Raw genomic sequence first — 18215 nt, 5'->3', positions numbered from 1 at the left:
AATAACATATGTTTGAAAAACTTTCAACAATATATAATACATGAATCCAATTTGAGATTATATAAATAACACGCTACTTTATTAAATGTCAATCTGTTACTCGAAAGTGCGACTTGTGGGAAAAATATCTGTTTCGACTCAATGATGCAGGGCGCGTTCAAGAAGCTACATCGTATCTGTGTTCTGAACTGTTCCACAACTTTTATGAGTGAAGGGACGGCGACAGTGGCTGGTGAGTTGTTTTGAATGCAACTCGATGCAATAGACTAAGGAGTAGCCTTCTCTGAGCAGCATCACATTTATGACCACTCACCAGACTAAAGGTAGATGTGAAAAGCTGCTCCACGAAACCTTAATTTGGATGCTGATTGCAAATGTTCGGAACAGTTTTTATAACAATGCGGGAACAGTTCTGAGCGAGATTTATCATCCACGGATGGACCTGGTGCCTGTCGGCTGAGACATCATATACAATCCACGGCCAGACTGACGAGGCGGGACAGCCGACAGGATGGTGGAGCGGTCGGACCGAGCCCCTCTGCTGGACTGGGAGGAGGTTCCGTCCGCGGAGAAGCCCGGCGTTACAGCACCGGCGGCAGCTCACGCCAAGGAACGACTGTCGAGCCCCACCAACAGCCGCGCCACATCAGGATGCTCCACGCCTGTGTTTGGGTGGAGCAGCAGTCCAGGAGGTCCCACGTCTGTCTCCGGCTCAGACGTCTGCAGCACCCCGCCCACGACCTCCATCACCCCGGCGGGCACGGATGAAGGGCTGCGTCCAGGCAAGGAGCAGTATCTGTCGGATTTAGGCTCGAGGGAGGTATCTCTAGAAGACAGGATGGTGACATGGGAGGAAAAGGACCAGATTGTGTCGGTTTTTGTTGTTACATTCAATACCAGATCAGGTGGGTCATCAAATCTACAGCATATAATCATAACTATAATAATTCAAATGATATTAATGTGTATCATTTGAATAAAGGTAAATGTTATGGTATGATATAAAAGACAGAGGAGAAAAGACTGGACTGATAAAATCAATACATCTTTATGTTTGACGCCCTAAATGCTCCAAGTCTGCAGACTCCTCTCCTACAGGTGTGGCTTCTCCTGACCTGGCCATAAGTTTAGAGACATTATTAAAAGGCATGTCATCCATTGTAGTGTAACTACAGAGCAGACATGTCATGAATGACAGGATGATGAGGTATGTGGTGTATGCACAGCAGCTCTGTGCATTTTTAATAAGGAGCATTTAAAGACAGGATGAGCCCCCATGTGAAACAGTAGACAGCAAATCAAGTCACACACTGTAATGAAATAGAGGATCGTGGAGAAAGGATATTTTGATTTCACAGGATAAGCCTACAGGGTGGAGCTGGACACTATCATTTTACACATTGGTACATTAAGTGTGCTAAGTCACACACACACGGTCAAATTAAGCCTTGGTGCTTGGCAGAATGGACAAAAAGCAGAAAGTGTGTACACTGTTTGGGAGCAACAACTGATGTGTGTGCTCTTTCTGCTTCTTAATAGATATTATCAGATAGAGATAAAGGTTATGATGTGGTTATAGTTTTTTAATTTCTTGAAATAAATATTTCTCCACTTAAAGTATTTGCCATTTGTGCATTACTTACAATGGGTCACATCTATAAGTCTGTTAGACCAGAACAGGAATTTGTTTAGAATAGAATTATACAGAATGTTGCTTTGATTGAATATATTAACTATTAGTATGCATGTTTAAGTGTACTTCATAAAGGAAACTATTTGGTTTTTCGTCGACTCAGAATAACGTATCTTGGGCAAGGGCCTTACTTTATGGAGGCAGCCATCTTGTGCCACCATGTTTCTACAGGGAGCCCAAATGGAAAAAAAGAAAAACGTCTGTAGTCTCACGATTAGAAGTCACTAATTCTTACACACTGGACCTTTAAGATAATTGACTTAACACTTAAGCATTTAGAGCCACATGATGCGTCACACATCAAAGTGATCCATCCAGATTTTCTAAATATATGATTTTTTGACATATTTTCTTAACCAGCAGTAATGGCACAGAATACCACCAGCAACACCTTCACAGTGCTGCATAACACTGAGAGTCAGTCACAGCTGTCAAATGGACAACAGAGTGTGTTGAGTGTTCAGCTGCACTTGACTTTTCGGCTCAGTGGAAGATACAGACCTGAAGCTGAATCTGAAAACTGACACACTTCTGCAGGAACTCCACAAACTGATACTTGTAGCTAATGATTAGATTGAAAACCATACTAGCTGAGTCATTATCTCTGCTCCTGTCGGAATGTATTTGCTCAGCTGCCACTCGGCTGCGTCACTCCTCAACTTACACGTAATGATTTTCAGGGCTATTGTGTCATGAAAAAAAGGAAATGAAAGGAGTCAAATGTTCCTTTGTCGGTGTGTGTGTCTCCTTGCATGTGTGTTCATTTATTGCTGTCTCATTTTTTTGTATGTGTGTGTGTGTGGGTGTGATAGGAAACATGCTGGAGTGGTGTCTGCCGAAAGACATGGACCTGGAGGGAGTGGAGTTCAAAGCCATCGCAAGTGGCTCCCACAGAGTCACCACAGACTTTATGTAAGCATGTATGTGTGTGTGCGAATATGTGCATAAAACCAAATAGAGGAAGCTAATTGGGAGTATTGGGATGCAAGCCTGTCGTTTCCTTCTGGCAGTACAGCACAACACACTGTTGCCTGGCCAAAAAAAGGCTAAACTGGCAGGGTCTTTGCTCATCTTGATTCATGCCTTCATGTGTCTGCGTCTCTTTCTCTCTCTTTTTCGCCACTGCACCAACAGCTACTTCCGGAAAGGCGGCTTCTTTGGCCTTGCCTGCTTTGCCAACATGGCGGTGGAGAGCACGGTGGAGAGGGGGGCGAGGATGAAGTCGGTAGGAATCCTGTCTACTTCCTACACCTTACTCTACCGCTATATGAGCTTCCTGGAGCACCAGGTCAGGTAAGAGCAGCTGGTTTGTGTGATGTGTTTACAGGGTGTGGTCAGCTGATATAAGCACAGACACTTCATCTTCTCACCTGGACACATCTGTTAATCACAACATGGCACGCACTTCATTCCTTTTGTCTATTGTAGAGCTTTGCATTTACAAAACTAGCCTATTTCTTATTTTATTTATGTCCGTATACATTTTTACTGTAGATTTATGTTCTCAATCACTAGTTTCTGCTCTTTTTCAGTAGCACATGATGTCAATTTTCGAAATTATCGTCTACTTTGGACAGACACATGGACACAATGTGATTGAGAGCTGGTATCATCTAATTGGCAGTTAGTTGCAGGTGACGTCTGTGAAATTCAGGTTTGCGAAACGTCAAAATGGCACCAGCCAAAGTGGGATGCCTCACACCACCTAGTCTTTTGACCCAGTCTATGGTTCAGGCCTCTGTGTTTCAGTGTAACATCTCTTTTGTGACACTTCCTCCTCTTGAAGGCCTCCCTTTCACTCAGCTTTCCCTGATCCTGCTTAGTTCCCACACTATGGCCTCTGAAAGAGTGATCATACTTCTTACTCATCACTTCCCATGTAGCCTGTGCCAGATTCCCTGTCTGCTGACTGACTTGGTGGCAGTTGTCTGTTTCTTATATAAAGGGTTCTCTGTTGGTCATGAGGTGATTAAGATGTTAAGGAATTTATAGAAACTTCCCAGTATCCGATATGAGGTATCCGAGTGCATTTGAGTGCATGCAACCTTGACCATTTGAACTAAAACATATCAAAATGTCTGCTGTGGAAAAAAGCCTATTTTTTTGTGTGTACATTTGGTCATTATCCCTCATGACATCATTGGATGTTATTTTATCTCTGTCTTCAGGCTCCAACTCCACTCCCCAGGCCACTACTCCCCGCTGGAGGCCTTCTATGAGGACAAGAGGGCACTGCTGCCCCCCAGTGGAGATGGTATTGTTACTGCATGTCCAGCCAGTGCCTGGGGAGCTGCTATCAACCACAACATGCACCCTGAGATGAAGGTAGAAGGAGATGTTCCATTTTGGTCAGCTTAAGTGTCTTACATGATATGACACAGTAACATTATGTGTGTGGTGTGTGTGTGTGTGTGTGTGTGTTTGTGTGAATACCTGTGGACCAGATCACGCACCCGGCAGGCTGTATGTCCCAGTTCATTCGCTTCTTTGGAGAGCAGATCATGGTGCTGTGGAAACTAGCTTTGCTCCGCAGACGCATCCTCATCTTCTCCCCGCCTCCTGTGGGTGTGGTCTGCTACAGAGGTGAGAAATGTGAACTGAAATAGTTAGAAGGCATTATTTGACATTTTGGGAAGTAAGAGTGTGTGTGTGTGTGTGTGCTCATTTAAAGGCGATTGATGACCTTTTGACCTTTTTTAACAGTTAAAGTTACAAAGAAATGCACTGTTTTATTATTATTTTATTTTCATTTTCACACTTGGAATGTAACCAAATCACAGACAAAGACACACAGGAGCAAAGAAAATCAAATTTAAAAATATTCTGCCTTTCTTTCACATCTGGAGTCAGATATCATAATTGGAGGTGAATGGATGTTTGTCACAGCTGGGTTTCGAACCCGAGCCTCTGGTTTCAAAGCGCAACTTGCAACCTACAAGAGCTAATGGGGATGACGAGTAATTGAAACCGACTCCATCACAGACTTTGTACATGCTTTATTGTGAAGGTGGAGCCAGAAGACTGTTTGCTTAGTATAAAGCCTAGACACAGATTGCAAAAGCATAACATATCATTTGTACAGACATTGTGAAAGTGACATTTTTTTTAGTGTGGAGCTTTAATCATCGTGCTCTTCTAATAGCTTCATATTGGACAGTCACAGTCTAAATGGTATTGATCCATTCCTTTAATTAAAAAACATAAAAATGTCTAGTGCGTAAGAATTAGTGATATCTAATGGTGAGACGGCTGACTGTAACAAACAGGATTCCTCCACCTTCTCCTCTCTTTATGTGTTTCAGGAAACTATTGTGGCCTCTGCATACCAGAAAGGATGCTTTTTGTACTAAGCTTTCACTTTCAAATGCATGGTTTTTCTGTTTGGGTTGTTGTAGAAACATGGCAGTGCAATATGACGGCCACTGTAAAGCAAAGGCCCTTGCCTAAATACTTGTGCGAATTACATTTTATTTCTGCCAATAATCCCACTTTAAAGGTCCCTCCTATATTTGAAATTATCTGGGTTTGGCATTTGCTTAACATGCACTTTATTTTCATTGCTTTGTGTATTGTAAGTCCATGTTGGCTGGGCACCGTGTGGTGCTTTACATTTGAAAAATAAAACCAATTAGTCACATAAATCTATTCACTGGACCTATAAATGTGTTCACAAAAATATCTGTTTTGCTGATTAATGTGGGTTTTTTTTGTATGTCAGCATATACACAGGATATTTCATGGTGTATCCATGTTAGAAAGCCCACACATTCACGTCTTGTTTTCCTCTGTTTCTCTCCCACACTCATCCCATCAATTTCTCCCGCTCTCCCCTCTCAGTGTACTGCTGCTGTTGCCTGGCAAACATCTCCATCCCTGGGGTCAGCACCGCTGTGCCCGAGTTCCGCCCCTTCTTTTATGTTAATGTGGCTGACATCAGCGCCCTGGAGAACGAGCTCTCGTATGTAGCATGTAAGTGGGCCGCTGGAAACGCGCTCAATATTTGAAGAGCTCAAGAAAAAAGAAAAAAAAAAACCAGGAATTTGACACATCCTGTTTTATTTTTGCACCTTCAGGTACTACCGAGAAGATCTTTGAGGAGAAGAAAGATCTCTATGACGTGTACGTAGACAATCAGAATGTAAAAACCTACAGAGACGGCCTAAAGCCCCTGCTGCGCCTCAGCACTGCAGACCGGGAGAAATATCGCAAGCTCACAGAGCAGAGGTGCGTACAACAACGCTTCACTCTAATTATCAGGCTGGAAAATGAGCTGTTAATCTAAAAAATCTATTAATTCAAACAGTTGCTGTGCAGCCAGAGATTGATATACGTTGTTTCACTGTGCCACACAGATCAATAGACCTTTTTCCCAGCAGCTATTTTGACCTGTGTTAGCAGTTGATCACATTAACGATAGCTCTGTCCAGTTCATGTAAGTCAGGACAGTGTGATCGTGAACCGACATGTGCGACACGACTGGTGAAGCTAAATGGAACTCAGCCATGATTAATGCAATCATTTACACCTGTGCTTTTCCTACTTTGACCCATTGTCAAACAAAAACTTAAAGAAACACATCAGTGAGCTGCTGTGCTGGTTCACATGTTCCTTTATTACCATGAAAATTGTTGATTTTCAATTACACTAGCATTCTGTCCTGCTGCAGGTCATGTGTTTTCATCTACAGATAGGAATAGAACCCAGCAAATGCACCATTTCCTCCTGCTTGGAAATCATGTTTTGTGTTTATTTGCCTAGTGCAAAATCGTGCAGAGCGGTGATTATTAATAACAGCGGCGTCTGTTGCCAAATGATTTTGATTCTTAATGTTTGGATTAGCAAATATTAGAGCCTTAGCTGAACACTGCGTGAACTGTGGTGGTAAAATGTAAGCATGAGAACTTACTTTACTAACTTGGTGTCCATTATAAAAATGATTAGCATGGTATGCATGAGCCGGAAAAGCACATTAAAGATGGCTCTGTTCAGTGACCTGTCACAATGTCAAAAATCCACTGACTCAGAGAACAGACAGAACCACCATCATTAAAACATTGTGTGACATATCTGGCTGTAAAACTCAAGCTGGTCTTCCAGGCCTGTAGGTTTCTGGAGGAGACTGTTTTAAGTGTGTGTGTGTGTGTTTCTGTGAGTAGGCAGATTCTGCTGTACTCTCAGGAGGAAAATGGAGACTGTGTGTCCAGTGAAGAGGATCTGTTTATTCTGTGAGTAGGATTTTCTTTATTTTTAACACTATATAAATATAAATAACAACAGTGACATCTGGTAATGAGTTTGACCGCAGTCATACACCACTCTCTTTCTCACACCCAACTTTTCCAGGTTTTTCCTGGAGCAAAACAATCGGATATTCCAGACACTGAGTGAGGTGGCGGGGAGCCCTGATCCCACCTTGACACAGGAAAGTGTGCGAGCGATGGGTCTGGATCCTCATGGGGACAGGCTCTTCTTGCTCCACCTGTTGGAAATCTATGGCTATGACACTCTGCTGGTGTCGGAGCAGCTCTGCTGTAGCTGAAAGAGGAGACAGCTAGTCCTCTCTTTCTGTCATCTCTGCTGATCTTACAAAGGAAGTTGATTTGCCTCGAGCCAACTCCCTATGCTGCACTACTGGCTTCTTAAGAGTCTTCAGGACTGTTTGAGCCTCCAGAAACTTCTCTGGTATAACTTATTTTTGTTTTACGTCTCTGTCTGGCTTTTTGTTGACAAGAACAAGAACAGTAAGCTTTCTTGAGTTTAAGCTGTGCTTCAAACAGCTCCATGGATGGAGATAAACTCACATTTGAGGTGAATATGCCACTCTGAACGTGGGAGCAATTCATGAGGAACTTGAAAGTACTGGGACACGTAAATTAAATGATAGAGCAGACTTCATTTCATATGAAGTTTTGTGGTTTGGAGATTTTCAGTGAACAAAACAGGTGAACTGGTGATTATGTGTGAGAGTGGCAGACTTTCTGTAAATATTTTTTTTTTCCTTTGTGTGTAACGTATCAGCGTATGTATGTATGTGATATGGGGTCCAACTCCCTGCTGTGTTGCTATCCTAGTATCAAGTGCTGGATTTCCCATTTCAAGTCTTTGCACCCGAGTCAGGGCCTCAATTCTTAGAATGTGTGGAACTACAGGTCAAACCTCGTTTGTCTTTAAGATCAATGTCTGTAACTACTGCTGTTTGGAATGGGAAATGACCAGTTGATGGATTTGGCCTATTCAGTATTTCCATTCATTGTCATGACTGATTATCGCCCCTTTTGTTTGTGCTGAAACCAAATCAGATTTTCTTATCGTGTCCAAAAGGCAAGAAATGGTTGTACCTGCATTTCAGGGTGAGCCGTTACACAAGCGGAACATTTGTTGTCAAAGGGTCCAATTGTTATTTCTCATTTATAGACGCAAATTTGTTTGACGGCCATCATACAGCCAAAGAAATAGGATTAAAAACAACAACGACAATGTGAAAAGATCACCTGTAGTATTAATCCCACATTCAACCCTGTACAGAACCTCACAGCAAGTTTCAGCTCATTGTTCAGCTTAAACAACAACCTGAGGGTTTTGGTTCACCCTCACTGCTTCTCGCAGCCTTGTTTTCAATTAAATAAAAAGGTGTTCAATTATGAGCAACATTCAAAGCCTTTAACAAATATAAGACATTGGAGTGTTAAAGGCATGTTAATGACATTTTGATGGTGTAATTTTTGCAAATAGTTTCAAATCCAACAGTGGTCATACCCTTTTGTTCAAGTAGCCACTACCTTAGTGGGCCTTCCATTAAATGCTGGACAGCCAGCACACACTATTCACAATTAACGGCTAGTATTGTAACTTTTGACCGATCACAAGTTGATGCTGGGAACATAGTTGATCAGAGCAGAGACTGAACCACAGTAAATTTCCAGTGAATCCATATCTTGCTAGGAAGCTTTAAAAAAAAAAAAGAAAAAAAAAAAAATGCTCTGAAGAACATTTGTCAAAACCAGCAACCTCTTTCACATGACACTCTTATTTTGTCTGTTAATATGAATTCTTGTGCTTATTTATGCAGATTTTAGATGTTTCTCCCTTTTGTGTGACATTTTCAGATTCTGCCAGAGGGCGTTCATACATCAGGTATAGTTAAGAAAATCATGTAAAAAAATATTGAGGTTTGTGTTCAGGGGAAAGTCCTTTGCACTTACTATTATTGTATCACGGGTGGTAAATGGTGGAAATACCATAAATGTGAAAAGGTTTTTTTAATTTTTCTTACACAATCATGCTACCACATTCAGTTTGGTGTTTTACTCATGCGCTATGCTGTGAACAAGTCACATTTTCTTTTCCATGTGGTTTTGTTTCTTTTTACTTAGTTGCTTTGTGTTGTTCAGATGCAAATATATGACTGTAAATATTCAATTACTGTAATGATCTGTGAAGAAATGGGATCACTTGAATGTGTTTTCTGAGACAATAATGATCCCATTGACCCTGTATGTCACTGAAATCCCCAATCAATCCTCACATGTCCAACTGCACACTAAGAAATTAAACTGAAGCATATTTTTCATGCCACATCACAGGGTGCTCCAGGCATCCCGGCACAGAGTAAACATCCGTGTAGTTGAAGGTCCAACTTATGTTAAAACACTTTCACTTTATTTATTTTACTGTAAATCATCTCCAAAATAAAGTGCACAGCCACTTGTGAAGAAATCCTTTCTCAGTTCTGAATTTCACTTTTTTCACAGATTCCATTCATTTAAAAACGTGGTCCAAAGCAACATCTTTAAAAAAAACAATTAACTTCTTACATCTGTTGTGTCTTTTCCACAGTGCCTCAATCTGCAGTAGTGGTTTCCTTGTTGCCATTGTAGATTAGATCCGCACAGCTGGAGACACTTCCATTACTGACACTACCATTAACGCCACATCTAGAGTCATTGGTGGTGATTTGAGAAGCAGTCAGTGAGCATGCTGGCATCCTGCCTGTTACAGCAACTTTCAGAGCAGCCAGCCATCGCTGTTTCAGGTCCAGACTGTCGCAGGTGAACATGTGGGTGGTTTTAGACTGACCTAACCTGAAACACGGCTGACCATGCGGCTCCTGACAGGAATCCTCCACACTGCAGCCCACCAGAGGTATGCTGAACAGGTGCTTCGCATCCTGGAGATGTAAATGAAAAGGTGATGAGATAGATAAAGACAGCATTTATTTGGAAACAAAAATAACTGCATTTGTCTGGTTTATAAGCCCCTCTGACATTAAAATAAGTTAAGAAATAGCACTACACAAACTGAATGCTAAGCATGTACTTGTGCAGTAGATTGCGCAAAAGTTCTGAAACATTTAAGTCAAGTTTCCCCTTTTTTTCCCCCCTACATGCATGCATGATGTCAGATGCTGACTGTTCAGCATGTTTACAACTCGGGTTGTGGCAACATCCGTGTATGACTTACACCATGTGACTAACCTCTAGAGACAAATTCTTACCCAAATATAAGTCAAGCACAAACTTGTAAATATAAAACGAGATTTAAGGTTTACAAAAACATTCTTACCTGCGGGACATTGTACAGGAAAAGAACTGGGGGCTCAGCCTTTGTAATAACACACCACATTTGCTGCCAGGTCTTGGGTTTGTCACCATAGTGTAGGAAACCACTCACTACAATGTCAGTCACTGGAGATGCTTCACACTGGGAGAAAACACATGAGGAAAAGATGACACTAAAGACATGCATCATTGTTAGGCTGTCTTTTATGACTTCCTGAGTACTCTGCTAAATATATACAATTTGATTTAATCCAGTGCAGACTTTTGTTCTTGTTGCATAGTGTAAAAATTAAAATGTCAAACTTTGAAAAACACTTGGCTCACCTCCGCCTTGTCGCCCCTCTGACCAGTTAGGATGGAGTAACAGGCTTTACACACTTTGTTCAGCTTGTTACCGTCATACTCCAGAGCCACTTTGTTGTCTGAACACTTCCAACACACCACCTAATGACCAAAGACACCACCACTGTTGAAATGTCTTGACCTTATGTCTACTGATGGTTTGGACGGATGTTTTGTCACTCACGCAGCCACACGCGCGGCAGTGATGTCGTCTTCTTGTGAGCGCGTTAAAAGGCTCCTGACATTTCATACACACAGTCACCTCGTTGTCTCTGATCCAGCGCGGGGCTCGACGGCCGAGTTCCTCAGCCTGTTAAATAGATTCATGTCACAGCCTGTTTGTTTTATAGTCTTTCAGAAGTGCCTCTTAATGCTGTAAATAGATATACATTCTATCTCTGCATGATCACTTTTTCCCAAATGTTTATTTAAAAAAAACCCAAAAACTTACTGGTTCTAGTTCTTCCACATTCACCTCCTTGGAAGCCAATTTAAAGGTTTCATTTTTCTTCTGAAACAAATCAACAGCTTCTTGAATCACCTGGATAAATGGTAAAAAGATAAGACTTGCTTTAGAAAAAAAAAAAGACACGTCCATATGAGATATTGTGCAGGACTTAAAAGTTCCCTGGTACCTTAATCCACTCGTCTCGGTCTTGTTCAGAGCTTTAAAAAATAAAGAACAAAGCATTACATTTGAAGTGAAAATCAGGTACACATGTACACAGGGAGTTTTATTATATGTAACTTTAAATGATAATCTACTCATTACACTAACCATGTTAACTAAAATATTACAAGGCTGAAAAATCATTTGAAATGGACCAGGGGTAATAACATTCTAAAAAAAGGAAATTGCATTTGCATTGCAGCTGGCATTGTATTCATTACATGTAGTCCTCTCACACACACACACCTGGCCTGCAGCTCAAGAGTCTTCTCCTTTCCAGAGACCTGAAATGTATATGGGTGGTCTTCATTGTTGGTCTGCTGCACTTGCATACACTCCACTCCAATCCTACACCGAACAGTCAAACGCTGCCCAACTAGGCAGAACTTGGGAGTGCAGCACAGCAGGAAGTTGTTGAACTGTGGAGGAAGTGGAAACTAAAATTCACTGCTTTCCCATTTATATGTAGCCGTCATTAAAATCCCAGTTTAACATAACTCTTTGACAGATACAAGAAAAAGACATTAAACAGGTTATGGGGCTTATTGTCTCAACAAGAACACGACTCTGTTCAGTTTCTGTATGTACTGTAAAGCAGGGCTCTCACCAGGAACAGGTGTCTCTCCATGGCAGATGCGTTCCTGGCAGCAAGCTTGAGCAGACGACCTTCCCTGAGGAACTCATTGGTTGGATTGACCACTTCCTCCTCTCCAACCATCTCATAGATTTCCAGCAGCCGCTTCCTGTTCTCCTGCAGTCAAAGACATGGTAAGGAAACACCAAAAAGGATGTTTCACAAATGTAAATGCACTTATGGGTGCAGGTTACAGACATTTAATAAAACTACAAAGTGTCAGAATAGATTATAACAGTTCAATAATTGACAGTAGTTGGTGTGTAAAGAAATCCATACCATACCACGTCATTTAGAAATGGTAAATAGAAAGGTAAATAACGTGGTATGGTAACTTACAGCTTTGTGGATGGCGCTGTTTGAGTGTGTGGCTGCCATGGAAATGGTCTCCAAAGACTCTGTGGAAGGACACAAAGGGAGAATCTCATACAGACATGAGCTTTTAGAGATTGATGAGCACATTTTTATTATGAGATAAAGTGGAGGTGCAGTGTAGTTCACCTACTGTGAGCGAGCTCATAATCTGGGTTTTCCTTAGGCAGTTTCTTCAGATAATCCCTCAACAGCATTTCGTAACGTGGAACCCTCTGGACCGGCTCCAGCATGTGGTGTTGTAAGGTCAAGCTGCCGCACGCCTCCTGACTCTGAGCACAGTACAGTTTATTGGATATTGCACATATCTACAAACATAAACACCATTGAATCTAAAAGGCTTGTATTGTCCTATTTTTTAATTGGAAAACTGATAAATCAGTCAGACTCTACTGCAGAGGAATATGTGGTGCTGTAGAAGCTGGTGAATGCATCTTACCTGTATTTCCTGGATGACGTTTCGGAAGGTAGAGGAGCGCTCTGTCCAGGTCCTCACCAGCTCCATGGCCTGGTCAAAGTTCCTGACATAGTCCGCGTACATCCTCAGGAACGGTGCGTGCTGCAGCAGAACGTGACCCAGGCCTGGTCTCTCACACCTTGGTGAAAGTGGGAAAGTAAAAATGTGTGAGGGTCAAATGTTACCCTCCCCTGAATGTTGTGTGTGTGTGTTCGAGATGAAAGCACCCACCAGTGCTTGATGCAGGTTTCCAGGTCAGGCAGCAGGAACTGGCTGTGAAACGAGTAGATGGAGGAAATGTTGGAGAAAATATTTCGTATCACCTCAGCAGGAAATGAGCCTCGACCTGCCTCCTCTGTTAGACGCGAGCAGAACACCTATGTTGGGAGTCAAAGGCATGGCCTGTTTGTTAGTTTTCTAAAAGATTTTGCATAAAGAGCACTGACTTATTGTAATGGAGGGAGCCACAAATCAGTCACCACACTGACCTGGTCTAGCAGATAGAGGCGAGCTACATAAGCTCTTTCTGTGTGCAGGAGTTCCCTGGCTATCTTGTACAATTTCTGCTCTGTGTTCTCTTCAGAGTTTGGCTCCATTTCCCTCTTCTTGTCCTCCTCATTTTGTTCACCTATAGGATCCTTGTGAATCCTCTCGTCATCCATAGCAGCCCTGTTGCACTGGCAGGAAAACTTAGCACCACACTCCATTGGTAATATGCCTCGTTCCACTTTGACAATCACGCTCTTCACATTTATTAGTGGCCACTCTTTGCTCTGCACTACGCCATTAGTTTGTCCTTGAGAAAATCTTTTGCCATTGCTTGATAGGTGGTCTTCATCTGTGCTGTGATTGAGCCTTTGGTTGGTTGGAGCTTTAATGGTGATGGCAGGCCCCCTGCTGTTGGATGATTGCAGCAGTTTTAGTGGAGAACCTTCAACTTTTTCAGTGGAACATCTGCAGAAATCAAAAGAAATAATGATTAAATATTCAAATAATTCACAGAACACCACTGCAGTCTAAATGCTGTAGATACTATTGGGAGATATTTAGGTCATTGAAGTGTAGAAAAAAGATCAAATGGACCTGCTCTCATCCAAGTAAATAATCAAGTCAGGCACACTCAAAGATTTTCCTGTCATCTTCTCTTGTCCATGCGTCTTGCCACTTGGGATTCTGTGCAGTCCCAGCAAGGATTTGGAGTTCTTGCCAAGGTTGTAGCTCCCCATTTTCTTCTGAACAGGACTGGGGGTCCGCAGTTTTCCTGCAAGAGGACTAAGGTTTCTTGGGGATAACCTTGCAGGGCTGTGTCCTCCCTCCTTAAATGGGCTACATCTGTGAATGCCTCTTTTGCCTGGGCTCGGAGATCCTAAAACTGGACTGCTTGCAAGTCGTGGAAACCCCTGAGCTTGTCTGGCAGGGCTGATATGTGTTGCAAAAACTCCATTCAAAACAGAGCTCCCTCCACCTCGAACTGGACTGGGGGAGTTCAAGTAGTTCTGTGCTGGACTGACACAGGAAACAGAAAGTCCATAACATCTGTTAGGACTCTGGTCGACATTAACGTGATGGGGTCCTGTAGTGGGACTGTAGGCTGGTTTAGGAGGTACTGTAAAGAGAGAACATCATTTGTTATGAGGTTTGCTAATGTGCAGTAACAGTACATTGTTGTACATGTACAGGTTTGACCAAACACAGTGAAAATGAGCAGCAGTTGATTGGACGTCAGCCTACCTTGTGGTTTTAAGGGGGATCTTTTAGCTGGACTTTTAGTTTTGTTCTTGTCTTCTGCACACCATGGTTCTGATCCACAGACTTTGTCACAAGTGTAGCCACAGCTGTATGTGCCACACACTCCACTGCTCGCTAGTAAAAAGACATCTACTGTTATGCACTTATAGAAGTTACACTGGATGAAATGTTATACATCTGAATTTGATTGCACTAAAATGTAATATTCAATTGACTAGTTTTAAAGTTTTTTTGTATTTTTTAAAAAAGGCTTGACTACAGATTATACATTTGTAAAACCACATACCACAAACAATATTTTCCAAATTTAAACAAGTTTGAAGCAATAAGAAAGGTGTTCTACATACATGTTTTTGTCACCCAACACTTTTCCACTTGACTCATGAAAAATCAGTAGACACAGTACAAGCACCACAGTACTTGTTCCACTTTTACAAACCTGTGCACTTAATGCATAACAATTTTAAAATGTCCAATTGTGTAAAGTTCTGCTTGTTTTCTTACCTGCAGTAGAACTCCATAGTTGTGTTGAGAATGCGTTACTCATATAAGAAAGTCAAGCCGTAAAGTTTACTCCTGGCTTTACAGATTTGTCATGAGGAAAGGGTCAGAGCTTACTTTCTCAATAGCATAATACTTCTGCTTTATCAGTTCTGCTTTTTTGTCATTGAGCCTTACCATTTGCCACAACCAGTCAGCACCTAAGAGACAACTCTTGTCTAAATTTTAAAATGTTCCTCTTACAGATTCACTAAAATGTGAGTGAGTGAGAAAATCCTTTATCTTTTCAAGTTGTGAGTAACATTAAGGGGTGGTTATTAGAAGATACTGAATATATTATAGAATAGTTATTGTCCTTACAATAGAATACAGAACAGTTAATATTATGATGGTGTTGTATTATAATGCTCAATAATATTTTAGGTCTATTGCACAAGGAAGATTGAACTGAACCTCAACTTAAATAATATCACAATTGCAATATCTTCCCCACACTGTTCAGCCCTGAAACCTGATGCACAAACAATTAAATAAGAGATTTTGGAATAATCAAAATACTCTGAGCATGTGTGCACTAATACGTTGTTGATTCTAAATGAATGTTCCTGCAAGAGACTAGGTTAGAGGTTATAGCATTATCCTTTTAAATCCTGCAAGCACACACTGTTTTACACTATTTTTGCATTTTAAAACAAAACATTTATCTATGTTAAATTGACAGACATGAGGTGTAGTGGTGTTCTTGTCTTACACTTCGCAAGAAATTGAATTAAAAAAAGAAAATAAGAAATGTCTTTTCTTTGACTTACTGTAGATGAGCTACTATTCTCCAACACCCCTACTATAACTATGTGTTAAGCATTGGCACTACTGAATCTAACCGTAACATTGAAAAAAGCATACTCATCAAATGTGAACAGATAAGTCTGCCTCTGTGTGTCAAAGTGACAAACACAGGTCTCAAAGACACACAGTCAAAGTCCAGGATCAATCAGGGGAAATTGATCCGTGCACTGTATTCCAACACACACACAATGTCCCTCTTGTTGCCCTGGTCACCCACTTTTTGTTTTATGCCATTTGAGCTGTGACCTTCAGATGTTACTGCAGAGCAAGGGTGGGCAGCATTTTTTTTTCCACAAGTAAAAGGTTATGAAGGTTAGGAAATAAAAACCATTAAACCCATCTTTATATGTCAAGTGTCATGCTGTAAAAATCCTCTGGCTATTTCAAAATAAATGTCAGGCTGTGTTTTACTAGTTAAATGCCATTATTGTCAAGGTGAGATTACGAAATGTTTGGTCTGTGTTTGCAGTGTTTCTTCATATGTTCCACAACTTCACAGTTCCAATCGGAGGCCGTTTCTCATTCCGTCACCAAGACCCAGAACCTGAGGTAACAGACAGAGGATGCCACGGGCCGGATAAAACAGGATGACGGACAGGATCTGGCCCCAGGGCCTTATGTTGCCCATGTGTGCTGTAGAGTCTATAGTAACATCTGAACTTTCGAATTACATGGGAGCCAATAGGTGCTGGGCTCCCATAAAGAGGTGTTGGGCGCCCATGAAGGTAGTAAAATTGTGGGGGTCTTTAGAATATAACCAAAAAACATATTTTTGTAATATTATTTTAATCACAAATACAGTTGTTAATGTAACAAGTATAATTTACATTAAAGAGACACGCCAACAAACGTTGGACAGAACCACCCCGTGAATGACCGTGACAATGACTGCACTTCACCACCGCGCCACTGTGGTGCGCTGTAGGATAATAAGCGCCGTGACTTTGTGCTTGAGCTGGCGAGATACTCAAACCGAGAATCAATTGTCGACTCAACTGACATTAGAACAATATTGAAGATACGATTATGCCGCTGAAAAGGGCGCTGGTGCCAACTGGGTCTACAAGCCGGGATAATTTGAAATTGTGTTTTCTGGAAAAAAAAAACCCAAAAACTTCGGCGGGAATACACCTGCTAGCATTAGCTTTGCCCCGGGAGACGATGCTAGCTCTGCTACGCGACCTGATGCTGCTGAATGTGGAGACACAGTGGAGGTAGAGAAACTCTTGGTTATTTCCAAGAAATGAGAATGGTATTGTGGATGTCTTGTCTGCAAGGAAGCCAAGACTCGCCGAAAACGAGGTAAGATTGTGGCATTTATTTATATTACTAGGATTTTTTACTTTTTTTGGTTTCAAATAAGACATTTGTATTAGAGACCCCCACAATCATATTATATTTCGAACCTGCCAAGCTTGAATTTGTCTGCCCCCTATGATTGTTATGATTATGTTTACATGGACAGTTGAAAAATAACGTCAAACTTGGAATAATGAATAATTGGACAGAGGGGTGTGTGGATATTATAATGTATGGTGTTTTCAAACAAACTCTTATCCATAACAATGTGATACATATATACCACAAATTTAACCTAAGCACGATTCCCATCATAGCCTTAAAAACACGTTGTTGTTGTTTTTTTAATTTCATGTGATGATGCCTCACCTGTCTGTGAGACACAGTCCACCTCAGCACCTTTGCCCTTCCGTCTGACTGCCACTCGTCTGAACTCCTCCGGCTCTCTACTGCTGTTGAGAGTCAGACTGTTCCTCTTCTTCAGGTCAAACATTGTTCATCAGCAAACAACAAAAACAAAACACAGAAGACTGAGGCTCCACTGTCCTCACGCCGTTGCACTGATTCACGTGCCTCAATCAGCGCCACTAATCTGCGCGCAGCTGTTCGAGCGCTGCCTCTGATTGACAGCCGCACGCACCCAATCAAATCACACGCTCACCCCTGACGGAGCTGTGACGGTGGAAAATCAATGGTCTAATCTCTACCACCCATTTTTGACCTGTGATCTGTGGCAAGATAAGCTATGGTAAGATGAGGTTGAATTTTCACGCAGGCTTTTACAGTAAAAAGCCAGTGATACAATGACTCAGAAATAATGTAAAGATTATCATTTGGCATATTTTATATAAATGTAGATAGTTTTATTGTGGAAAAATAGTTTCACACTTTTTTATGAAAATCATTTCTGTATATGTTATTATTTTTTCTCCCACCACCCAGAAGGACCAAAATGCCCACTGACAAGGGCTGACTATCATTCTGAAATGTCTCTCCTTGTGTTTATCAAACAGAGAGATGATGTTGTAAACAATTTAACTGTTAACCTGTAATCTTTTCCTGTATAATAAATGGAAATATCAAGTTAATTAACT

The 18215-nt window shown here is 41.4% G+C and overlaps 2 protein-coding genes and 1 long non-coding RNA gene across 4 annotated transcripts; 2 read left to right on the top strand and 1 right to left on the bottom strand.

The window, feature by feature from the left end:
* Positions 1 to 27: 27 nt before the first annotated feature.
* LOC131456073 (DENN domain-containing protein 11-like) lies at positions 28 to 9414 on the top strand. The gene is made up of 9 exons (XM_058624050.1): positions 28 to 905; positions 2506 to 2605; positions 2828 to 2986; positions 3862 to 4018; positions 4138 to 4276; positions 5531 to 5662; positions 5767 to 5917; positions 6850 to 6918; positions 7037 to 9414. Exons 1-9 carry the CDS (start codon positions 512 to 514, stop codon positions 7230 to 7232), a joined length of 1497 nt encoding a protein of 498 aa, XP_058480033.1. The 5' UTR covers positions 28 to 511; the 3' UTR covers positions 7233 to 9414.
* On the bottom strand, positions 9331 to 17614 carry LOC131456071 (FYVE, RhoGEF and PH domain-containing protein 4-like). 2 transcript variants are annotated; one of them, XM_058624048.1, is made up of 16 exons: positions 17491 to 17614; positions 14458 to 14589; positions 13810 to 14332; positions 13215 to 13680; positions 12958 to 13103; positions 12709 to 12865; positions 12403 to 12541; positions 12237 to 12295; positions 11871 to 12014; positions 11510 to 11682; positions 11229 to 11259; positions 11045 to 11134; positions 10778 to 10903; positions 10576 to 10695; positions 10256 to 10393; positions 9331 to 9860 (listed from the first exon to the last, which is right to left on the bottom strand). In XM_058624048.1, exons 1-16 carry the CDS (start codon positions 17612 to 17614, stop codon positions 9534 to 9536), a joined length of 2895 nt encoding a protein of 964 aa, XP_058480031.1. In that variant the 3' UTR covers positions 9331 to 9533. The 2 variants fall into 2 exon arrangements, with proteins under 2 accessions (XP_058480031.1, XP_058480032.1); XM_058624049.1 differs by lacking the exon at positions 17491 to 17614 and adding an exon at positions 14980 to 15089.
* Positions 16736 to 18209, top strand: LOC131456079 (uncharacterized). Its single transcript, XR_009239869.1, has 2 exons — positions 16736 to 17124; positions 17508 to 18209. It is a non-coding gene; the product is annotated as an uncharacterized LOC131456079 (long non-coding RNA).
* The last annotated feature ends 6 nt before the right edge of the window (positions 18210 to 18215 follow it).

Source organism: Solea solea, chromosome 3 (assembly GCF_958295425.1).
Source record: "Solea solea chromosome 3, fSolSol10.1, whole genome shotgun sequence".
Lineage (NCBI taxonomy): Eukaryota > Metazoa > Chordata > Actinopteri > Pleuronectiformes > Soleidae > Solea > Solea solea.
Note: the sequence above shows the minus strand (reverse complement) of the source record. Positions and strands in the feature narration are given on the sequence as shown.